Raw genomic sequence first — 23,536 nt, 5'->3', positions numbered from 1 at the left:
AATTAGTTGTCCTGAGTGCCAGCAGAAGTCAAGCAAAGTCCAGTCCTTTGTTCTACTGGAAGGAATTGTTTTTTGCAGAGAGGGACAAGACAACTAAAGCAGTCTTTTTTCCTGTTCTAGGATCCTGGTGCCAGTTATGATGTGAACAATAATGACCCTGATCCCCAGCCTCGTTACACACAGCTCAATGATAACCGGTGGGTCATTGCAATGAAAGACCTGTTTGAAATGGAACCTGAAGGATTATGGTGGTGACAGTTGGGAGGGAGGGTGTGATTTAACATTTTATTTCAGATGACCTGCTCAGTATACCAATGCTACTTTGTTATTTCCTTAAGAGAACCCCTACATTTGTTTAAATGCTCCTGTGTACCCTGTCCCAAGTTGTATAGTGGGCATGCTACCAAAAGAAAACATTAAGAAACCTTGTTGGCGCATAACATCAACGTGCTTGCAAGTGGGGACCTTTATAGGAATCCAGTGATGGTATTAGTTCTGTCCACTCCAGTGTCTCTTTGATAAGTAGCAGGAATTTTACATCACCTGTGGCCCTGAATTTTCAGGAATTTTGAAGGCTAGTGAAAATATAAAGAGAGACTGGTATTTGTTGCAGCATCTCTGCTTGGTTAACAATCCCCTGGTACTTGCAGCAATATAGAAGTGGCATTAGGAAAGTTGGACAGGTCAGCATGGAAACAAACTGTGAAAGGAAGGCCAGTTACATTTGCCTTGTTGGTACTTGGCCAAGAGAATCTTGCTGTTGGGCAGCTGTTGTCAGTGGAATTTCAATAAAACCCAGTAGTACATCTGTGAAATTCTCTCAAAATGAAAAGCGTGAACAGTCTAATTATAGATTCTATCCTTCCAATGTGGGCACAGCATCTTGGCAAAATTAGATTCAATCCCAGTGATTGCAAGTTTGTCGCAGGTGGTTGAGCTCCTAACTGTTTCTGAAAGCAAACCCAGTAAGAGAAGTTCAACCCCAGCTGAGGGCAATTTGGATAAAGGTTCCAACCTCTGCCACATCTTTGTAATGAGGTTTTGCTGGTGTTAATGAGGATCATTTTGATTTTTTTGAAGAGATAGTAAATGTGTTGATGAGGGCTGTGTGGGTGCTGTAGTCTACATGGACTTCAATAAGGCTTTCAAACAACGTCCCATCCAAAAGAGTCTCCATCCAAAAAGTTACAGCCCATTCGAACCAAGGCAAGTTGGTAAATTGAATCTGAGATTGGCTTGGTAATAGGAGGCAGAGGGTGATGTAGGGTTGTGGTAACTGGAAGCCTGTGATCAGTGATTTACCACAGGGACCCTTAGTGTTATGTACCTTAACAATTTACACGTGAATGTAGGCATACAGTTGAAAGTATGCAGAAATTGTTGGTGGCCTTGATGAGGAGGATCATCATCGGCTACAGGTTGCTATTGATCAGTTGGTCAGATGGGTAGAACAATAGAATTTAATACTGATAAGTTCAAGATGATGCACTCTGGGAGGTCTAATGTAGGTAGAACGTATACAATGAATAGTAGTGCCCAAGGGAGCTTAGAGGAACAGAGGTACTTTGGTTTACAAAATACAAAAGCTTAACATTCATGATTATTACATTCAGTAGTGTAGAGTGTCTCACCACATTTAAGTATCGAGATGAGCACTTGAATCACCAAGGCATAGAAGCTTGCAGGCCAACTGCTGATCAACATAGGCTCCTTTCGGTCAGCATGGACATGGTGTCCTGAAACGCCTGTTTATGTCTTGTGATTCTTTTCCATGGGGTGGTTCAGCTGTTGGTGCCTGTGTAAAGATACGGTTGAAGATGGGAATGAAATGATAGGAATGGTGATATTTTTCAGAAAACACACACATGTGTAAATATCTGCATACTGATTTGCATTGTGTTTTCCATTTCTCACAGACATGGAACACGATGTGCTGGGGAAGTGGCTGCTGCTGCTAACAATGAGATTTGTGGAGTGGGGGTGGCATATAATGCCAGAATAGGAGGTATGTTCAACTGTTCTCCTGCCGCCAGTAATTCCTTCCCACCGGTCCTAAATCCAGTCTCCCCTAAAGACCATTCTTTTTTGGATAAGATTCTACTCATTTTGAAAGCCCAAATGATCAATTATTGAACACTGTCCAAAAATTTGAGGAATGATTGTTCAATATAAAAGCCCATTACAGAGATGAGAAATAAGAATTTTGTAACATTTTTCCTGCTGCAGTCAAATATCCATCCACTGAGGTCATTTGCATTGGAATCCTGACTGTAATTCTCTTGAGACGAAGAGGTTTTGCTGTCCAGGACAGCATTTATTGCCCATCCCTATTTTCCTCTTGAAAGTATTTTTTGAACCTCTGTGATGTGTGTGTGATGTGAACATGTTCCCGTTGGCATTCCAGGATTCAGACCCAGCCATGATGAAGGATCAGTAATATTTTCAGGATGGTGTGTTGAAGAGTTGCTGCCTGTGCTGTACATGCATTCTTGTTGACTTCTGTCCTAGAAGGTAGAGGTCAGGTTTGGCAACTGCTTTTGAAAGAGCCTCTGGAAATAACTGCAGTATGTTCACAGCATGCTGGTAGTCCAGCCAGGAGTGCCAATCAAACAGGCTTATTCAGGCAAGCAGAGGGCGTCCGTCACACTCTGGCTGAGGTGTACTGACTCAGCAGCAGAGACTGAGCCAGGAAGCTTTCTTGCACTGTGGTTCTGTCACTGGAAGGGTACTACCTGCTAGACTCATGAAGGTCATACATTTGATTTATTTTTAATTTAATTACTGAGATAAAAAGCACAGCACATTGGATAATGATCATTTTCATTTTTAAGGGACATGCTGAATAAATCTGTGAGTGACATTTTCTTTCTCTTGCTGCCTCCAGCGATATTCCGTTTTGATGGTTTTCCTTGTCATACTGTTCTACTTAAGTGCTGCTTTGCTTTTTGTTTCTCTCAAATGATCACCGATCGTAGCCTTGGAAACACTGTGGCAAGGAACATCACCTTGGAATGCCTACTTCTTTTGAGCTCTGTTGCAATGAATTTCTTACCTTGAGCCATGCTCTCCAGCGGGCATTGAGTCAAAGAAATGGGACCATCTTTTCCCTGCAGCTGCAGGGAAATGTTCGTTCCCCAGAGCAGGGTGGAATGATGTCTATCTAGAATGCACCAAGGTCAAGGTGTGTGTCGGTGGGGGGGGGGGGGGGGGGGGGTGAAGGGAAGAAATAGGAAGGGAAAATAGCCCAAAATATTCTCTTAAGGATTCTGTGCCATTTTTACTTGGTGTCCCCTTTCAGTTCGTGTTTTCTTCCCTTCACTTGTTCTTTGGGGTCAGTACTTCGGGCATCACCTGCCTCAGGCACATTGCTGTAATTACAGTTTGTTAGGCACAAGGCTTGTTAATGATTGTCGGCATGCTACATAAAAATAAGGGTCAGTGCAATTAAATCTAATCTTTACAAACAGGAATGCAAGTATCACCCAGCAGTAAAAAATCTGATCGATATTTTAAGAACCTTTCTCTCATTCCAGTTGCTGTTGGCAATATTTGCAACTGAACATTTCAAGCATTTGTAATTATAATTTTGCCCACTATTTTAAATCTGGTATTAACCTGTTTATTTTCGGTTGATTCCTTCACTGTATGTGACTGTAGGGCCAGGCTGATGGCAAGAGATTTTACCCTTTTTGTGCTATAAAGATGATGGATATGAACAGACAGCATCCTCTTCATGGGCTCTGGATGGCTTGAATGGCCTTTCCGAGAGCACCTGTATTCTTTAAACATCTCTACCTCTGTAGCTCTATCTTCTTGATGTCTACTTGTTCGACTCAGCTATAGACATTCTCCCTTAATACTTTGCTGTTAGTTTTATTTTGTGGTCCTGTGATGCACCTCGGAGTGTTTTGACTGTATTAAAGGTGCTATATATATAACTGGAAGCCGTTGGTTGGGAGTAACCAACAATTTGGGAATGCGCAGGATTACTTGCTGAATCAGGACATGGCTGACATTTACTCAACCCAGGGACAAAATCTCAGGCCTCTTTCTATTTGAGTGTTTCTGCTATTTAAACTTGATAAACTTGAGGCACTTCTCCCTGCATCATTGCTGCTTTTTGCAATTTATCATAAATACATATTCCTCACATTGCTCATAGTGGGTGCCTTTAAGCTCTTTGAAGGCTTGTTGCAGAAGATTTGTTTTTCCAAAAGGATTTAGAAATCAACACAACAGCAGAAATTTCTAGTTTCTTTATTCCTTCAATTTTGTTCTGTATCATCCCTTGCCATCCAGTTGATAATCAACTGAGCTTTGAGCTTAGGTCACCAAAGCTTTGTGCTACATCAGCCAGTTCAGCCACTTAATGTACATTCTTTGGGATTCTGTAGGCGTGCGGATGCTGGATGGAGAGGTGACTGATGCTGTGGAAGCCCAGTCTCTCAGCATGAATCCTCAGCACATTGACATCTATAGTGCCAGCTGGGGTCCAGAAGATGACGGAAAGACAGTAGATGGACCTGCTAAGCTAGCACAGGCAGCCTTTTTTAAAGGCATTACTCAGGTAAAGTGAACTTTACTCTTGCATATTGTGCAGTGGAACGTTCATATCTGTGGAACGTAAACATTGGCAAGGTCTAGAAAATGTAATGCTCACAATTTTTAGATACATTATCCAATCACTAAATTTTCTTCAGCTGTTGTGAAACTTGGGACTTGAGCTGCACAATGTTAATTGTGTTTTGGTTCACTGTTCACAGGGACGTCAGGGTCTCGGCTCGATTTTCGTCTGGGCCTCTGGAAATGGCGGCCGGGAGCGGGACAGCTGTAACTGTGATGGATACACAAACAGCATTTATACCTTGTCAATCAGCAGCACAACTCAAAATGGGAATGTGCCATGGTATAGTGAGGCATGCTCCTCAACACTTGCTACCACATACAGCAGTGGAGGGCAATTTGAAAAGCAGATTGTAAGTAGTTATTTCATTGGTAAAGTGTAATTGTCACCAAAGTGTATTCCATTGTATGCCTTGTTTCATTTGTTGATGCAATGGTAGTGGAATAATCCGTACCCATTTTGAAACTGTATTATAAAATCATTATTTAAATTGTGCAAAAACTTAAGGACAATCCTCTGATCCTTCTTCATTAGCAGATTTCATCATGGTGCACAAGTGGGTATTTAGTTACTTCAGCTACCTTTTTTTTATGGTTACTTCTTCAAAAATATTCAAAGAATTATTTAGACTTGGAAAAACTTGGGTCAGAGTTAACCAGCGAGGTGAAGCTGGCAATGAACAGACATATTAGTGCAAATTATCTTTCTGTGCCTAAATTAGTATGAATGTGTTTGGTGCAGTACGGTATGTGCCTTATGATTACTCACAGCTAATTCAGTTCATAGCAGCCAGGGATAGGAGGTGCAGAAGTCACTCCATCTCTACTCAGCTGATTTCTTTGCTTCCTGACAACACCAAAGCATTTTATTATTAACATGTCACTGAAATTCCTAGAACATTTTTTTGTCATTTAATGTTGCCATATATTGGGAATCCATCTGCTTGCTGCTTCTGGTATCCTCAGGATGTGGGGTAGTTGAAGGATTTTACCAAACGAACATTTATTTTGACAGTGGAAATGTGAATCAAAACTGAGTTGGGCCATTTGTATTTTCTTAAAGAAAAAGGAGTTGCTTCTGATTGGTTTGATTTTTGTTTCTCCTTAAATTGAGTCCTTTATGTATTTAAGCAGTTAATAATCCATTATTATTTGTGTTAAATTGACTTTACCATGCCTCATCCTTTGCTCTTTCAGTGCATTTGTTGACTTTGAAAATTGTAACTGCTTTACTGTTCACTCCTGGAGTCCAGTGAGGTTTTTTTGCCTGAAAATGTCTCCTCTTTCAAATTCCCATTGAACATTGTTCCAATGAGAGCCCTTCCTAGTGGAATATCAATACCTCCACAGAGTGGAAGGGCAATTTGGATCAAACCCTGTTTGATCATTCCCAATCCATGTTGAGTTGACTAATCCAAAATGGTCAACAGTTCATATGCTACAATTGACTTACAGATGTGCTGGCATGTCACAATTACTAACTGTGGCTGTTGAAGGTAGGGTTAATCTGGTTGCAGTCTGTATCCTGGTCAAATAATCTGTCAACTCTCAGTTTTGAGCCTATGTTTGAAAAATGGCCACACAGCTGGGTAAAGGGGGTGGCTGGTTATTGTGATTTTTGTTTGCCCGATTGATGTTCGTGAGGAAGCAAATCACTATTTGACACGTGCCAAAGGCATATTTGCTAATAATGAGACAAAGTCTCAGTGGAACCATTAAAAGCTGCGGTGAGTTAAGAATGAGAGTACTTTGATCTCATTTCTACCCCATGGAGTATAAAGCTTGAGTGTGTTGCCAATTAATACCAGCTAGTGTACAGCAACTTTTGACCATGTCTTGGTACAAATTGCTTTTAGTGTTGGGTCGTCAGATACGCCTGAATGTTGAAGGAAGGGACACTGAATCAATGGAGTATGACTGCTCAATTGACATTTTTGAGAATATTTTGCGATCACAGCAGAAAATATAACTGGTGTGAATCAAAAAGATTGTTTACTGTTTCAGTTTGAGACTATTGCAGACAGACCTGCTGTGCGTTTCCAGCATGTTGCTATTTTATTTTGGGTTCCCAGCACTTTGAGCCAGTTCTATCATCTGACTGAAATTGGAGATTCTGATTGTTCATATACCTCATTAACAGATGTTCCCTTTTATTTTTGCTTAGGTTACCACTGACCTCAGACAGAAGTGCACAGAGTCACACACAGGAACCTCTGCCTCTGCTCCTCTTGCTGCTGGAATCATTGCCCTTGCACTGGAGGCAAAGTAAGCATCATGGTTAAATCCCTCTATTGGCTGCTCACATAATGTTTTGTGCAGTAATTTTCTAGTTAAGGTTTTAATAAATTATTTAAATTCTAGCTATTTTCAACATAAAACAATTAACAAGTGGTATCACCAAGAATACCAGGAGTAGGCCACCTGATCTGTCAACTTGATTATGGCTAATCTGGCCCAGGCCTCATAAAGTTCTGTTGCAGCTACCCATGGCCTTCAATTCTTGATCTTTCCTTCTCTTCAAATATCTTCAATAATTGGCCTTCCACAACCCTCTGTGGAGAATTCCATAGATTCACCAAGAAGAAATTCCTACATACCTCAATAACTAATGACCCCCTCGTTCAAGACTCTCCCACTGGTGGAAACATCTCAGCATCTGCCCTGTGGTGACCCCTTAGGATCTTGGCTGTTTCAGTGAGATCACCCCTCATTCTTCTAGAATATAGGTCTAACTATTTGAGCCCTTTGTGATAGGGTAGCCCTCTCATTCCCCAGGATCCTAGTGAATCTATACTGGACTGCCTCGAATGCTAGTATATCTTAAATAAGGGGACCAAAAACTGTACACAGAACTCCAGGTGCGGCTCACATTACCCTGTACAATCGTAACACTACTTCTCTATTTTTAAACTCCAACCCTTGAGCAATAAAGGCCAATGTTCTAATTAATTGCTGCACCTGCATGCTAGCTTCATGCACAAGAACAGCTTGATCTCTCTGTACTTTATCTCAGTGGTGAAAGACTGTAAATAAACAATCTGCCTGTTCATTCCCCGTACTGAAGTGCACGACCTTGCGTTTGACTACATTTAACTCCCATTTGCTAAGGTTTCGTCCACTCACTCAACCTATCTATGTCTGATTACTAGTCCAAATATCATCATCGCACGTGCCCTCCTACGTATTTTCCTGTCGTCAGCAAACTTGAATATCTTGCATTCTGTCCCCTCAGAGTCATTAATATGGATCATAAATAATTGAGGGTCAAGAGCTAGTTACATCCTTTCATTCTGAAAATACCGATTTATTCTGACTCTTTTCTATGTGATAATCAGTCTTTAGTCCACATCAACACACTTCCTCTGTCAGCTCTTATCTTGTACACCAGCCTTTTACGTGGCAACCTATCAAATGACTTTTGGAAATCCACATATGATTCAACTATAGGTTCCCCTTCATCAACTCTGCTTGTTAGCTCCTCAAAGAGCTCTAGCAAATTTGCCAAACACAGTTTTCTTTCATAAACTCGTTTTGACTCAGTTTGATTATATTAAGCTTCTCTAAATGACTAGCTCTTTCTTCCGTGATTGCAGACTCCAGTACCCAACAAAAACTGTTAAGCTAATTGACCAACAGTTTTCAGTTTTTTGTCTCCCTTCCTCCTTGAACAAGGGAGTCACATTTGTTGTTTTCTGATCAACTGCTGCACTCCCAGAACTCCGAGTTTCGGAACACTTGGTAACAATTAGCTCCGTTATCTCTGCAGCCACTTCTGTTAAAGCCCTTGGATGTAGGCAGTTGGGTTTGGGTCTTGAATGGCTTGTCTGCCTTTAGTCATATGAGCTTTTCCAATACTTTGTCCCTTGTGACAGGGATTTTTTATAAGTTCTTCCTTTCTATTTGAAAGTAGCCCAATTATTTGTAGTATCCTCCACTGTGAAGATATGCAACATATTGGTTTAAATTATCTACTCCTTCCTTGTTGCTCATTAGTTCCCCAGTCTCACTCTATAGGGGTCCAACACTTACATTAGTTATCCTCCTCCCTTTCATCTATCCTTTGAAGCTCTTGCCCTTTTATTCTTGGTCAATTTTCTCCCTCATTTGCCAGGGGAGGTGGGGGGAGGCGGTAGGTGGAAATGCCCGTCTTCTTGCTACCACTAGCTTTTGCTACTATACATATGCTTTAATTCAAAATATAATAATTTCCTTTATCGACTTTTACTTACCCTGGATTTGTGTTACTCATTGAGTCCTCCTTTCTGATTGGGATAAGTTTTTGCTGAGTTTGATGAAATAACTGCTTAAAAATCTGCTACTGCTCATACTGACCTTTCCTTTTGCCTATTTTCCTAGTTCCCCCAACAATTCTTTGTAATTGTAATTGCCCTTATTTAGGCAGAGGATATTAGTGTGTCATGTTACTGTTCAAGGTTTTAGAATCAAAGCTTTATTTGTGTTCCCTGTTGGCCTCTTTTGCCCTCCAATTTCCTCCCCTTTCCCCCCTTCTGCAGATGCTTGGCTCCTGCTGGTTTCATTCTTGACATGGGACTGAAGTGTTGTCAGGCTGTTGGACCACAAAAACATTGAGGCCAATGCTGTACTAACCTGATACTTCAGTAGTGACTACAATCGCTGCAGGGAATCAGCTTCCTGGCGGTTTCTTGTCTCATCCCTCATTTGATTCCCCACCCCCCTGACGAATCTCCCAGCCCTGAAATGACAAGAACTCTCGGCCCATGGCAGCAGTCCACCTGCTTCCATGATTCAAAAACCAAATAAACTGCAGCTGCTGGAAATCTGAAATAAAAATGGGGAGTGTTGGAAATACTCAGCAGGTCAGACAGCATCTATGGGAAGAGAAGTGATGTTTCAGGTTGAGGACTTTTAAACAATTATCATCAGTTGTTAACTAGGATTTCTTGCCTGTCAAGCTCATCTCCCTTGCCAGAAAACAAGTGCATTTTGTATATGCCCAGAGGCATGCTTCCTCAGAAGGAGACAACATTTCGGTGGTACTTCACAGTTGAGAAAACATGGGAATTCATGATTCCATCGTATAGTTACGTGTACAGCACAGGAACAGGCTCTTTGGCCCACCATGTCATGCTGAACTAATTAAATGCCTAACTGAACTAATTCTTGTGCCTGTCTAAGATCCTCTTAAACACCTCTCATTTTTGTCTCCACTGGTACCTCTGGCAGTGCATTACAGGCACCCATCACACTGTGTAAAGAGAAGAAAACTTGCCCTGCACATCATGTTTGAACTTACCCCTTCTCACTTAAATGCATGCCCTCTAGTATTAGACATTTCGACCCTGGGAAAAAAAGATACCAACTTCATTATTAAATTTCATTATTAAATTCAGTAAATTTGCAAATATACAAATCAGTATGTTCATATGTCACCACTCACAGGGCAAGACTTTCCATTTGCTTTTGATCACATGCCTTCAATATGTTTTCATGCACGTTCCCCAAATGAGGTCAGAAGCTTTTGCATGGGCTCCAGCCCTTCTGCACATGATGGTGGGAGGGCCCTGAAGTGTGACCTTTCCCCATGACTGCACCAAGCTTCAGTGCATCCCTCAGCGTGTAGTCTTGGAACTTGGAATGCAGCAGTCTTCAACGTTCAGTTGTGGGCAGGCCCTTGCAGTGGAAGACCAGCAAATTTTAATGCAGACCAAAGTGCATTTTTTGCCAGGCTGGTAATCTCCAAGGAGCAGTTAATGTTTGTCTTGGTGTGCATCCCTGGGAACAGCTGCGCAAAGCACAGAGTTCTGTGTTATGCAGCTGTTTGGGATGAGCCTGGAGACCACTGCATCCCTTTCCAGACAAATGCACATTCTAGAAGAAGTGGATAATCCCGTCAAGTACCTTAGGCTGAAGATCACACCTGGAACTTCTGAATTGCTCGAAGTTCAAATGCAACTTTGGACAAGATCAGATCGATGGACAAGGTTGAGCAGATTTACATTGCAACAATGAAGATCTATAATGCCTTAACCAAACAAGTAAAAGGTGATTTGCTGTGGTTTTGCCATCCTTTGCAATGCTATTCTTTTAATATTGAAAGTAGAAGAATGGGGAGCATTCCCTGAGAGAAAACTATACTCAGCGTTACCAGCGCTACTGAAAAGCTCATGTAGCGGCCCGGACCCGCAGGACTCGAACTGCCATTGGTGGCCACGGGCGCATGCGCGAGAGTGCGATGCGGACTAATTGTGGGGCAGGCCTTCTGGTGGGGACTGCACGTCACGTCCGCCGGAGAGGCTCTCAGTTACTTCAGTGAGCACGTGCGCTTTGTTTGAGTAAGTGTGCTCCAGTCTAGCCTCCGTGTTTCTGCGTTTTCTTTCCTGCCAAGTGCTGCATTTGGCTACACTCATCTAATTTATTGATTATTTTTTTCCTCTCCTCCCTTCCAAGTAAAAATCTCACCTGGCGTGACATGCAGCACCTTGTAGTACGTACATCCAAACCAGCCCACCTCTCCTCCAACGACTGGATTACAAATGGAGTTGGCCGCAAAGGTAACAATGGCATCTGAATGATCTGTCTTTTGTTGGGTAGCTCCTGGCAATGAAATCATAATGAAGAGAAAATCCATGTCACTCATCCAAGCTGGTACCCTGACCTTGCTATCACAGTCTGGCTGCAGCTGGTGCACCTCCTGATGCTTCTCCCTTTCATCGACCTGGCAGGTTATCCCAGTTCCTTCTGATTTGAAATATATTTTGTTTGGTGGTTCCATTTATTGCAGATTTTTTTCACCTTACCGTTTAATCTGTTTTTTGATCAGGTTGTGTCCAGTTGCCTTCTCTGCAGACAGTGATCTTGTTTAATGCTTTCTTATAGTGGATTGAGAGTTGGTTTGTTTGGATATCTTTTTGCAAGCGTGTTAATGAGAACAGTTCGTTCAGTAAATCCTTCCTGCAGGTTGTATGGATGGAGGGGAACAGTGCCTCCATATAATGTTGTGTACTTTTGTGCAGTACCTTCCATTAACATCACTTCCTCCACTATCTTATACTGCATTCCAGATTCCAGCCACCTGGGTAAAATTTTCCTCAGATGCCCTCTAACCCTCTTATTTCTCACCTTAAACTTGTACCCTATGGATTTAGACACCTCTGCCATAAGGAAAGGTTTCCTACCATCGCCCCTATCTGTGCCTCTGTACACCTCCATCAGGTTCCCCCTCCCACCCCTATCAGCCTTCTCCACTCCAAGGAAAACAAACTCAGGCAAGCCATTCTCTCCTCATAACTGAAGCATTCCATCTCGGGCAACGTTCTCGTAAATCTGCTATGCACCTCTTTAGTTGTTCTACAGTGTTGCTATAGAACTTTTCACTATGTCCATCGGGTCATTTTGGATCATATCCACTCACTACAGAGTGGGGAAAAATCTCTAGAAAAAGGCAGATGGAGCATTTTTTGTCTTCTGCATAAATTAGGATCCCACAGAGACTGCAGGATTTGATGTGTCGTGTCCTATTAACCCTTGAGCTGCTTCCACACCTTCAGTCCTGGTGATAAAATTGCAGTTTGAACTCTTACAATTAACTTGAAAAAAGATTCAACATTTCAGACTGATTATTGAAATTTTTCTCTCCTCAACCATCCTTTTTCCTTCCAACCCAGTTCCTTTTCTCTGTTTCTCTCCCTCACCCCACACCACCAAGTTATTTCGTAGATTGTTAGGGGTTTCTTAAAATGCTCTGTGTGTGTATACAACCTATTGTCAACTCAACTGTATGAAAGAGATGGGATTATTTCTGTGATGTTCCCCTACTCTTACAGTCAGTCACTCCTATGGGTATGGACTACTTGATGCTGGAGCTATGGTTGCATTAGCTAAAAACTGGACAAGTGTTGGAGCTCAGCGGAAATGCGTCATTGTTATCACCTCTGAGCCAAAGTAAGTGGATGTTTATTAATGGGCACTTCCCTCATAAAGGGCAGTAATACCAAAATGTTATGCTATTTATTTTAAATTTTATAGTTTCTTTTGATATAGATTATGGGGTCATGGAAAATGGGATGTTTTTGAAGAGATTTTTATGATTACACGAAGTCCTCATTACTGCTGACATACTATCTGTGTACTTGCGGGGTTCCGCCATGTATTACTGAGAGTGTTAGTAAACATTGCACATTATTCCAGGGCCGTGTCTTGTAGGGTCCAGTGTATCCAGAGATGGGTTGCATTTGATGACTTCTGTTGGCATGTAGTGAAATATTAGCCAGTGTGCAGCTGGGGTTGGGAATGGTTCAGAGCCAGGATAAGGTGTCCAGTCAAAGCCAGGGCTGGAGTGGGATGGGTGCACAGCTGGAACCAGGACCCAGAGTGCTTGTATTTTTCAGCTGATTTTGACAAGCTGAAACTGAAATAGTTGTTGTATAGTGGTCAACCCTTCCATGGGTGTGGCGTGGCACCCTCATCACTAATGGTCTTAGCAGCATCCATAGGTTTTGTTATCTGTAGGAAGTCCATGCCCCCATCCCTCATGGATAACGATTTAGTGTATGTTATAGCTTCCATGCATTTTTCTACCAATTTTCTCTCTCTCCATGAACTTATTGCTCCTTCTGGGGTGAAGTTTCCATAGTGCTAGGTATCTATCAGCACTTCAGTTGAACAGTTGAAACCTGGCACTAAGCGTCAACAAGGTATTTGATATTGGAGGATGTTCGATCCCTGACCAGTCCTGTCCTTGCCTGATGTCTACACTCATCCACTTCGGATCGCAAGGTGGATAACCAAGCACAGCTGATTCTCCTTTCTAAACCTGTGATAGTGAAATCAATCCTTGTTTCCCAACTGCATGCCCAGTTAAATTAATTCAGGACCAAACAGGAATCATTGTCTTGGCCAACCATCCAGAGTACAGCTATGAGAACAGAATTGAAAACTTAGTGCTGAAATTCAATTAGCAGTGAGTGAGCAACAACCGAAGAGTTGGACTGGGAGCTGGCCAGATTTGAGCCTGCTCTGCCTTTCAGTAAGATCAGGGCTAATTCAAAGGTATGGATCAATGGTCGAACTGCTGGTAAGACACTGTTCGTATCCTGACCTGCAATAACTAATCATTAATGCATTGATATATCTGACTTTGGTTTCTGCAGGTAATACATTTGCCACCAAACAGGATCAGAAAATATGACTAAGTACCAACAAATGTGACTTGTAGCACCAGGATCCTCCATAGCTCTTGCTAGGTTCACCTATGACCAAAGGCCATTCAGTGGGTGTACTTAACTATTTGGCATTTCATCATATTTTGCTTCTTGCCATTTGAAAGTTCAACTTGTGCACTGCTTGTTGAAAGCATTGACAATTTAAATCTAGGTTTTTCTATTTCAGGCCTACATTGGAAGAAGTACCAAACGATTTCACTGTTGAATTGAACGTTCTGCTGATAATTGTGTTTTAGTTCAGTTACTAAATGTTTTGTCTATTAAATTGCCTGACATCATTGAAATACTGATGTTAAGGCGAGAGCCATGAAGTCTTTGAACTCCAAATGATTTCTGACTTAGCTTGTGTTGATCTAACATTGCTGCTGTCATCATCAAAGATGTTTATTTTTTTTTCAAATTAGATATTATCCTATCCCTGTCCTTATCCCCCAACCAAACTTCTCAACCATTTTCCTGAAGGAAGAAACATCTGTCTGGAAGAACCAGATCTATTACGACATGCCACACCCATGGAAGGGTTGACCACTATACAACTTCCACTTTCAGCTTGTCAAGGTCAGCTGAAAAATACAAGCATTCTGGATCCTGGTTCCAGCTGTGCACCCATCCCACTCCAGCCCTGGTTTTGTGAGGGGCAGCTAGTGCCTCACGAGCTTGATTAAATTCCTTGAGGATGTGACAAAGCAATTGATGAAGGTAGAGCAGTGGATGTGGTACATGGATTTTAGTAAGGTGTTTGATAAGGTTCCTCATGGAAGGCTTATTCAGAAAATCAGGAGGCATGGGATCTGGGGAAACTTGGCTATGTGGATTCAGAATTGGCTCTCCCATAGAAGACAGAGGGTGGTGGTAGATGGAACGTATTCTGCCTGGAGGTCGGTGACCAGTGGTGTTCCGCAGGGATCTGTTCTGGGACCCCTGCTCTTCGTGATTTTTATAAATGACTTGGATGAGGATGTGGAAGGGTGGGTTAGTAAGTTTGCTGATGATACAAAGGTTGGTGGTGTTGCGGATAGTGTAGAAGGTTGCTGTAGATTACAAAGGATATCGATAGAATGCAGAGCTGGGCTGCGAAGTGGCAGATGGAGTTCAACCCGGATAAGTGTGAAGTGATACACTTTGGGAGATCGAATTTGAAGACAGAATATAAGGTTAATGGCAGGACTCTTAGCAGTGTGGAGGAACAGAGGGATCTTGGGGTCTACATCCGTGGATCCCTCAAGGTTGCCGTGTAGGTCGATAGGGTTGTTAAGAAGGCGTACGGTGTGTTGGCCTTCATTAGTCGGGGTATTGAGTTTAAGAGCCACGAGGTGATGTTGCAGCTCTGTAAAACTCTGGTTGGACCACACTTGGAGTATTATGTTCAGTTCTGGTCACCTCATAGGAAGGATGTGGAAGCTTTAGAGAAGGTGCAGAGGAGATTTACCAGGATGCTGCCGGGATTGGAGAGCATGTTTTATGAGGATACGTTGAGTGAGCTAGGCCTTTTCTCTTTGGAGAGGAGGAGGATGAGAGGTGTACAAGATGATAAGAGGCATAGATTGTGGACAGTCAGACTTTTTTCTAGTGCAACAATGGCTAACACGAGGGGACACAAGTTTAAGATGATTGGAGGAAGACATAAGGGGGGCATCAGGGGTGTTTTTTTTTACACAGAGGGCGGTGGGTGTGTGGAACACACTGCCAGCAGAGGTTGTGGGGGCAGGGACATTTGAGAGACTCTTAGATAGACACATGAATGACAGAGAAATGGGGGGGCTATGCGGGAGGGAAGGGTTAGATAGATCTTATAGCAAGATAAAATGTCGGCACAACATCGTGGGTTGAAGGGCCTGTACTGTGCTGTAGTGTTCTATGTTCTATTATCCATTCATAGCTGGCAGATCTTATAACCCTTGCTGAGAGTCTGGTCTCACAAATACATGCTCCCAGTTCAGTTTTCGGCTAGTAAGATTGTAGGCGGGATGTGGCCTCACTCGCTTCTTTACAGGCCCACGTTTCCACATCCTGAGCACTTTGTAAGCTGGGATCGACAGTGTACTGGAGCTGTGCCATGTGCAGTGTGCAGCTGTAGCTGGGTGAGGTGGCAGGGCCCCTCACTGCTGTCCTTGGAGCAGAGGCGGCGAGCTGATTTCAGTCAAGCAGTCAAATTGAAGTTGCCGTTGTAACAAAGGCCTGGAAGCTTCATGGTGTTAAATAACTGTTTACCCAAGTATGAATTTAATTTTTTATAAAAGTTTACCTACTTAGTGACTATGAAGTTCACTGAGAAACAACAAACTTGGCCATTTGGTACCTTAACTATGATGGCACTGGGTATTTTATAGGAGAGGTTCATGCACTAGTGGATGTCTATACTCGTGCTAAAGTTGGCTGTGTACTGAGGTTTTTTGTGGCATCAGGTTGACAGATAAGTTGCCATAGAACAGTAGTCATCGGTGCATTAACAGAATTAAAGGTAGTTGTGTTCAACTTGAGTAGCTGTGACTATCTTTAAAAACCAAGCTACTGATTTGGCTGATAACTTATTTCTAATGAAAGGACAGTTGTCTGTTAGCCATGTGATTAGTGAGTGCCTGCAATAGATCCACGATGGTTCTTGTTTGTCTTTTTGCCAACTTAGTTCGATGTATGCAAAGAAATGAAAAGCTGACGCCAACTTCAAAACTCCTTTCTTTTGACTGAAGAAACACCTTTTCCAATAAGAGTTTTAACTATTTTAAGAATTGTCTTATCAGTTTGATTTATTCTGTGGGAAAGATTTGAATGTAAAGCCTGTTTTCTGTTGGATAAGCATGATTAGGGAAAATACCAACCCCAAATAAATAAATCAAGGGAGCCTGTGAATCATGCACCCAGAAGGACGCAGGTTTGAATCTGGCTGATTCTGCACAAGCAGATCTTGCACAGGCCTCAAATTAGTGAGGAAATGATTGCTGCTGAAGATTTTGTCACCACTCCTGAGAGCATTCAATTAGTGTAATACTACATCAAAACTTCTCGTTATAAATGGAAAAAATAGGAATTTATAATTTTGATATAATGTACAACTTATTGGGGCCTGAAATACACTGTGGCCCCAGCCAGTTATCCCCAGATTCTAACCCTAGATGAATGAAGATTGCTGTTGCTCTTGACCTCCTGTACGCAATATCATGCGGCACTGTCTCATAACCAATTCTGTGCAAGTTCTTACGAACTCAACATTACTTAAAATTTTTATCACTATTTTTGGAGAGCAAGTACAGTAACAGCTGTTGAAGATAAGTAATTTCCTTCATTCTAATTATACAGAGTAGTGCTATTTCTAGGCATGTTTACAAGCATGCAGTGTTGGGAGCATCAGATACAGTTCCTAGCATTGAAACAGCTACTTCTGATTATACTGGATTTTGCCAGTAAATATTTTGGATGTCTGCAATATGGAAAATGTAAAAATGCACAAATCTATTGGGCAATTACTCCTGGTGAGTGATGATTATAGTCTTGGAGCATTCAGTTATATTCATTATCTAATAACTTAAATTGAAACAGCAATTATCAATGAATATCCTCTTGGGCATGCAGTGTACTGATAATTTTGTGACTGAACTTCTGCACAACTGTAAAGACTTTGCCTGTTTGTTGTGTAAGAGATACTTATGGAGGCCCACAACTTGAAAACAGGCCCTTTGGCCCACCAAGTCCATGCTGACCATCGAGCACCCATTTCCACTAATCCCATTTTATTCTCTGCATGTTCACATGAACACAAGGGAGCAGGAGTTGGCCACCAGGCCTCTCAAGCCTGCCCTGCCATTCAATATGATCATGGCTGATCTATGCTGGCCTCAACTACTCTTCTGTGCCAGTTCCCCATAACTGTCTATTCCTCAACTTTAAAATATTTATCTCAGTCCACCTTAAATATAGCTCATGATTTGGCCTTCTCCACCCCCAAGGGCAGAGAATTCCAGAGATTCACTACTCTCTGAGAGAAGATATTTCTATACACCTCGGTTATAAATGACCAGCCCCTTATTTTGTTAACAGACTATTTGTGACGCTTGTAGGACAACCTTCCCATCCCTGTGCACTGCCCCCAGGCTTTCTGTATCTTTTGTTAGAGAAAGATACAGAACTTGTGAAAACATCCCACCATCTACCCTGTCAAGCTTCCTTAGGGTCTTGTATGTTTGAACAAGACACCCTTCATTCATCTAAACTCCAAGGAATACAGACCCAAACTGTCTAACCTCCTGTGATAGGACATTCCCATCAACACTCCCCATACTGTAGTATTTACCTACACTCTAAGGACAATGGCCATTCAACCCTCATGTCTTGGGGATGTGGGAGGAAACTGGGAGCACCCAGGGGAAACCCCCATGGTCACAGGGATGAGATGCAAATTCCACACTGCCAACAGCAGAGGTCAGGATTGAACTCTGTTCACTGCAGCTGTCAGGCAGCAGCTTCATTAATTGTCACGGGTTGGTTTTGTCTTGACCAGAGTTCTGCATTATTATTTGGCAGTGATGCTGGCGGGACCATATTTTGTGGGGGTGGGATGGATCAAGTTGTGTGTTTTACAGCTTCACTGAAATGGTGCAAAGGGAAAATTTCTACTTCATTTAAGTTTGTTAACTTGTCTGTCATGTTTGTAATGTACTGTGGTGCTGCTACAAGAAGCTAGTTTTCATGACATTTATACCCTGTGTATGTATGCCTATAACAATAAATTTAAACTCTTTCCACACTGACAGAGTGCACCATGCTCCAAACCTGTTGGCCTCAATTCAAAGGTGTGGTTTGAGCAGAAGTGAATATACTGTACACTTAGATGCAATTTGGGAAATTTTATCTTTTGTGCACATTTTTCCAATTTTATCACCTAATGGGTGTGTAAGGATTTTTAATCAGCACATGTTCTGATTTGCTGATTACTAATTTGCTCACAGCTTCATGTGATACCCATGTTTGGGGTGAAGAATGTAATGCAGGCACCGTGAAGAGATGGGTCCTTAACCAAAAACTTAGTGCCTTTGACAAGTGGCTTTTGTCTCGAGTTCACCATCATTGTGGTTTGTGCTTTCCACAGTCGTCGTTCTTTCTATGTAGTGAATGTGAAGCTACTGTACTTATTGCATGTGGGTGGTTGCAAACTGTCCCTAGGACTTGAGTAAAAATGCAGCATTCACGTAGACAATTGAATTTTAAGAAAAGGCTTGTACATGGCAATGTACCTCTCAAATGTTGTAAAGCACTTCGTGTACTGAGTCGATTGTTAAGACAGTTTGTATCCAGCAAGGAATGTACTTGAGTTTATTCATTTCTGGAGGTATTTGAGGGGGCTGGGATGTCAACTAGTTCATTCCCTGCTGTTCTCCTGACTGTTTTGGGATCCTTTAATGTCCATCTGAATCGCCAGAGCATAACACCACCTTCTGAAGGTTAATACTTCTGTCAGTGTAACACTGCCTCCAGTTCTGTGCTAGTGTGTCAGCCTAAGTTGTGTTTGTGTCCTTGACTCTGACTTGAAACCACAACCATCTGATTTTTAAGGCAAGAATTACACCAGATGAGACAACCTGCATGTAACTAGTTCTGCATGGGTCTGTCAAGAACCTGAGCCACAACTAACTGATCTTGTGTATACAATATAGATAATTTCAGAGGATGTTGTGACATTTCCTTCATTTTAGTTCATGGTCTGATGTTGAACTTACTATTTTAGGGAAATCGGAGACCGATTGGAGATACGGAAGAGTGTTGATGCATGCCTTCAAACTCCAAACTTTATTCAGTCCTTAGAACACGTGCAGGCAAGGATCACACTATCATATAACAAGCGTGGAGACTTGGCTATATACCTCACCAGCCCAAAGGGGACAAGGTCAACGCTGTTGGCACCAAGGTATGTAGTTACTATTAGATAAAATCTGTAGCTCAAAGTAGACACATTGTGAATAATATCCTGCAAAGAATGTAAATAGGTAATTTTTGCATTGTAGGTTTTATAGTTTTAAGTTGTTTTCCACCATATTCATTTTTTTGGCAAAGGGAATTTAGTTTGATGCTTTATAATGAGAGGCCGAACAACATTTGTTCATTTTTGGGATACGGACAATTCTATAAGGCTAGTGCATACCGCTAACTTTTAATTGCCTCTGAGAGGTGATGATGAGCTAACTTGAACTGCTGCATTAGTTCTGGTGAAAGTACTCCCACAACATTGAGTATGGAGTTCTTGGATTGGAATATAGCAGCAGTGAAGAACCAGTGATATATTTCCAAGTCAGAATGGCGTACCACTTGGAAGTGAGCCTGCAGGCAGTGGTGTTCCACTGGTAGGTTTTGGAGGTTCTGTCAGAGTAGCCCGAGCAAGTAACTGCAGTGCATTTTCTCATCTTCATGGCTACCCAGTACAGAAGGGCCCCAGAACATTATCCCAGATTCTTGGTGAACGTAGCCGAGTTTCATGAGATCACAACTCTGCCCTTTCTGATCATATCTACCTGCAAAAAATGTTCACAGTTTGTATGTCAGTGCCATTGGGAGTAAAACTATAGGGGTGGACAATGCTAAGCATTGTATTGTAAACTTATTTATTATCTCTCTAATAAGTGCTTGCAATGAGTGGAGGAAAAATACTGTTGCGAGAATTTTGCTGTCACTTAATTTTTTCATAAGAAATTGGATGCTGGAGTTGTTGCAGTATTTGGTGAGATCATATTTTGGTGTGCTCCAGTTTTGTTCCCTACCTGGGGAAGGAGATACCTGCCTTTGAGTGGGTGTAACTGGGGTGAGAGGGCTGCCCTGGGTCTGAATGGAGTATGTCTGCCTTCTCTGGATCTTAAAAGAATAAGAAGTGACCCCTTTAAGTTATAAAATTCTAATGGGACGTGGAGTGGATGCTTAGAGGTTAATTCTGCAGCCAAGAGAATCAAGAACCGGATGTTATGGACTCGGGGTAAAGGGTCTGCCATTTAGGATTTGGGTGAGGAGAAATTCCATTGCTCTTGGAGTTGCAAATTATTGGAATTGTTGACCAAGATGATGATTTGTAACTGAGCATTTTCAAGATGGAAATTAAGGAAAATGGATATGAGAGAGGAGAATGGTGTTTGATGTTCCTGAATGGCAAAACAGGTGGTGGGTGGAGGGAAGGAAGGACGGACCCATCTCTGATTTGCATTTTATCCCCTACAGGCAACGTGACTACTCATCTGAAGGATTCACAGACTGGGCATTCATGACAACACATTCATGGGATGAAGATCCATCTGGCGAATGGGTTCTAGAGCTGGAGAATATGTCTGGTCTAAATAATTATGGTTTGTGCTTCCAAAATCAGGCATTGTATCTTATCTGAATCCTTCCCTAATGGCCATGTCTCCTCTACATAAATGATGTAGAGAGATAATGGTGCCTGTGACAGATATCTACTCTAATCCTTCCTGCTGATTTCTTGCGTCCTTTGATACGCTTATCCAGTATGTAATTTGCTGTCAGATAATCTTCTGTCTTATTTGGCACATGTCATGTTTCATGCCCTCATCAGGTGAAAACATCTCTTACACCACTACCTTTGTGCATCTGTCGATGATCTTCAATCTGTGTCCTATTTTTGAATCATGGAAGTGTTAGTGCACGGGCATCTCAGGCACATATACACCCCCGTCCTTCTATTACTGTGTACCCTTTACAACTGTTCTTTCTGCCAAATGATGTCACTACACACTCCTCTGTATTCGATTTCAGCTGCTGCTTGCCCATCCATTCTGCCAGCCTGTCTGTTTCCCTTGCAGTTCATTGTTATCTTCCTTGCCACGCCTTCAAACATTTTCAAGTTTCACCCCCAGCCCCCAAAAACCCACACCCTGGTTGATGTTAATTCACCAACAAACTATCTTTGAGTTCACCCCGAAAACCCTGAATGCTGTATTTAGTCTATATCCACGTGAGGTCAGTAAATCTTGCTTGACGTACATTCTGACATTACATGAATATTCTGCTAAAGTGCCACACCCAATTCCTCCATCATTTTCCCATTTGATGATCTGTTTTCCATTTCCAAAAAATATTTTTTTACAAATTTCTTGTCATTTTCTTCTAACCTTCTTAAAGTGTGTACTTTGGGAAAATAAGTATAGCTGTTATTTTGCAACCTAGAAACGTTCTACATTCATTTATCTATCCAGGAACCCTGAGACAATTTACACTGGTCCTTTACGGTACAGCACCAGTTAACCATGATCAGCTGAAAGTCACCAATATCACACTTCCTGCCAACTGCAAGACACTGAACTCTCAACATGTGTGTGTGGGTAAGTAAACAAAATAATACAGGCTGAATTTTTCTGCCTTGGAGCGCCCTCTACACGTGAGACTGGAAAAGTGTGTGAGGTAGGGACTGAAACTTGCCCCACCCCAACATCTCAAAATAAAAGAGCACATTACAGAAAGAAAGAAAGAAGAAAAATTAATGGTTATGTTATACGCTACTAAATGCTTAACATAGCGGAAACTCATTGTTTCCAGGGCGGGTGGTTCTGTATGTTACTGGTAGCTTTTCCAGTACTTCAGGAAATGAATGATTAATGATTATTAATTTTGTCAAATGTTTTAAATAAATTAACATAGCCTTGGGCAGACCTTAGCCAAGTTACCAGCCTGTGACTAATGTTAAATTTGAGAGATTGGCAGATGTTTCTGGCAACACTTTGCTGACGTTTGTTGGCTTGTCGTGGATGTTATTGTTGCACAGATTTGGTTCATTGCTGATTAATACTCCCCAGTCCAAGGGGCTTTGCATACCTGGCTGCAAAAAAGCAAGGGGAACTTTTTGAAGTGATTGGGAATCAAGTAAAAACACAGGCATAAATTTTAAGCTGTGCCCTGTAGGTATTAATATTCAAGTCCCAGTGTGGGTTTTAACTGAGTTTAATTGCAACTGGAATTTGGAACTTAGATCTTGCGCACTGTAACACTTGACATTAGAAGCTAACACATCAGATTGTACTATAATGTTATCCCCAGAGTCATTGCAAAGTTATGAGAAAATAGGTGAAATAGATAATTTTTCCTGTGCTTGGAAAGGAGGGGAGTTGGATTCTTCCATCATAGCTTGTGTTTTACAACATATTTTAAAATTATCCCTATGTGTAGATCATATAGCTGAATCACAAGTCATATGTCTGTCATTGAAGGGACATGGCTCCTTGCTTTTTTAGGGTGTACTTTGCAAGCATACAGTGCCTCAAAGTGACATCACTTATCCCCAATCTGCCTCGTTGACCTTTAAACTTCAAATTGGCACAGTGACTGTTAGGCTGAACTGACCAAACATCAAAATCTTTTATTGGTAAAATGTAAAAGTAATTTATACTGGCAAGCTTCCGCTGCCCCCCCCCCCCCCCCCAATTTCTTGATGTGTGTTAAGATATTTAATCTTCAACTTCTAGCTTCTTGATAGCACAATTAGTCAGTGTACTTTATTCAGATTAGACCTAGGCTCTGTCCATTGACTGTCAGCATCTCTTGCCTGGTCAGCAGAAGGAGTGTTATGATTTGGACTTTCACTTCTGGATTGTGGAGTGAAGGATTGGGCAAGAGTGATCAGACTCCAGCTCATGTCAATGTGTGAAGGTCACATTGAGCTTGGTTTCAGTGTCCTCCTCGTTTTAAGTAAAAAAAAAAGCACATTTTACGTGATCACATAATGA

At 41.8% G+C, this 23,536-nt stretch overlaps 1 protein-coding gene across 1 annotated transcript in view; it reads left to right on the top strand.

Moving 5' to 3' along the window:
- LOC127585267 (furin-like) overlaps positions 1-23,536 on the top strand; it is a 100,931-nt gene that overhangs the window by 66,894 nt on the left and 10,501 nt on the right. Inside the window, exons 5-14 of the mRNA XM_052042596.1 lie at positions 121-197; positions 1,917-2,005; positions 4,395-4,567; positions 4,764-4,976; positions 6,788-6,888; positions 11,053-11,156; positions 12,429-12,546; positions 19,546-19,725; positions 21,021-21,145; positions 22,013-22,138. Of these exons, the coding sequence (XP_051898556.1) occupies positions 121-197; positions 1,917-2,005; positions 4,395-4,567; positions 4,764-4,976; positions 6,788-6,888; positions 11,053-11,156; positions 12,429-12,546; positions 19,546-19,725; positions 21,021-21,145; positions 22,013-22,138 (1,306 nt within the window). The remainder of the gene's footprint in view (positions 1-120; positions 198-1,916; positions 2,006-4,394; positions 4,568-4,763; positions 4,977-6,787; positions 6,889-11,052; positions 11,157-12,428; positions 12,547-19,545; positions 19,726-21,020; positions 21,146-22,012; positions 22,139-23,536) is intronic.

This window comes from Pristis pectinata, chromosome 32, assembly GCF_009764475.1.
Source record: "Pristis pectinata isolate sPriPec2 chromosome 32, sPriPec2.1.pri, whole genome shotgun sequence".
In the NCBI taxonomy this organism is placed as follows: domain Eukaryota; kingdom Metazoa; phylum Chordata; class Chondrichthyes; order Rhinopristiformes; family Pristidae; genus Pristis; species Pristis pectinata.
This window is presented reverse-complemented; position numbering and strand designations above follow the sequence as displayed.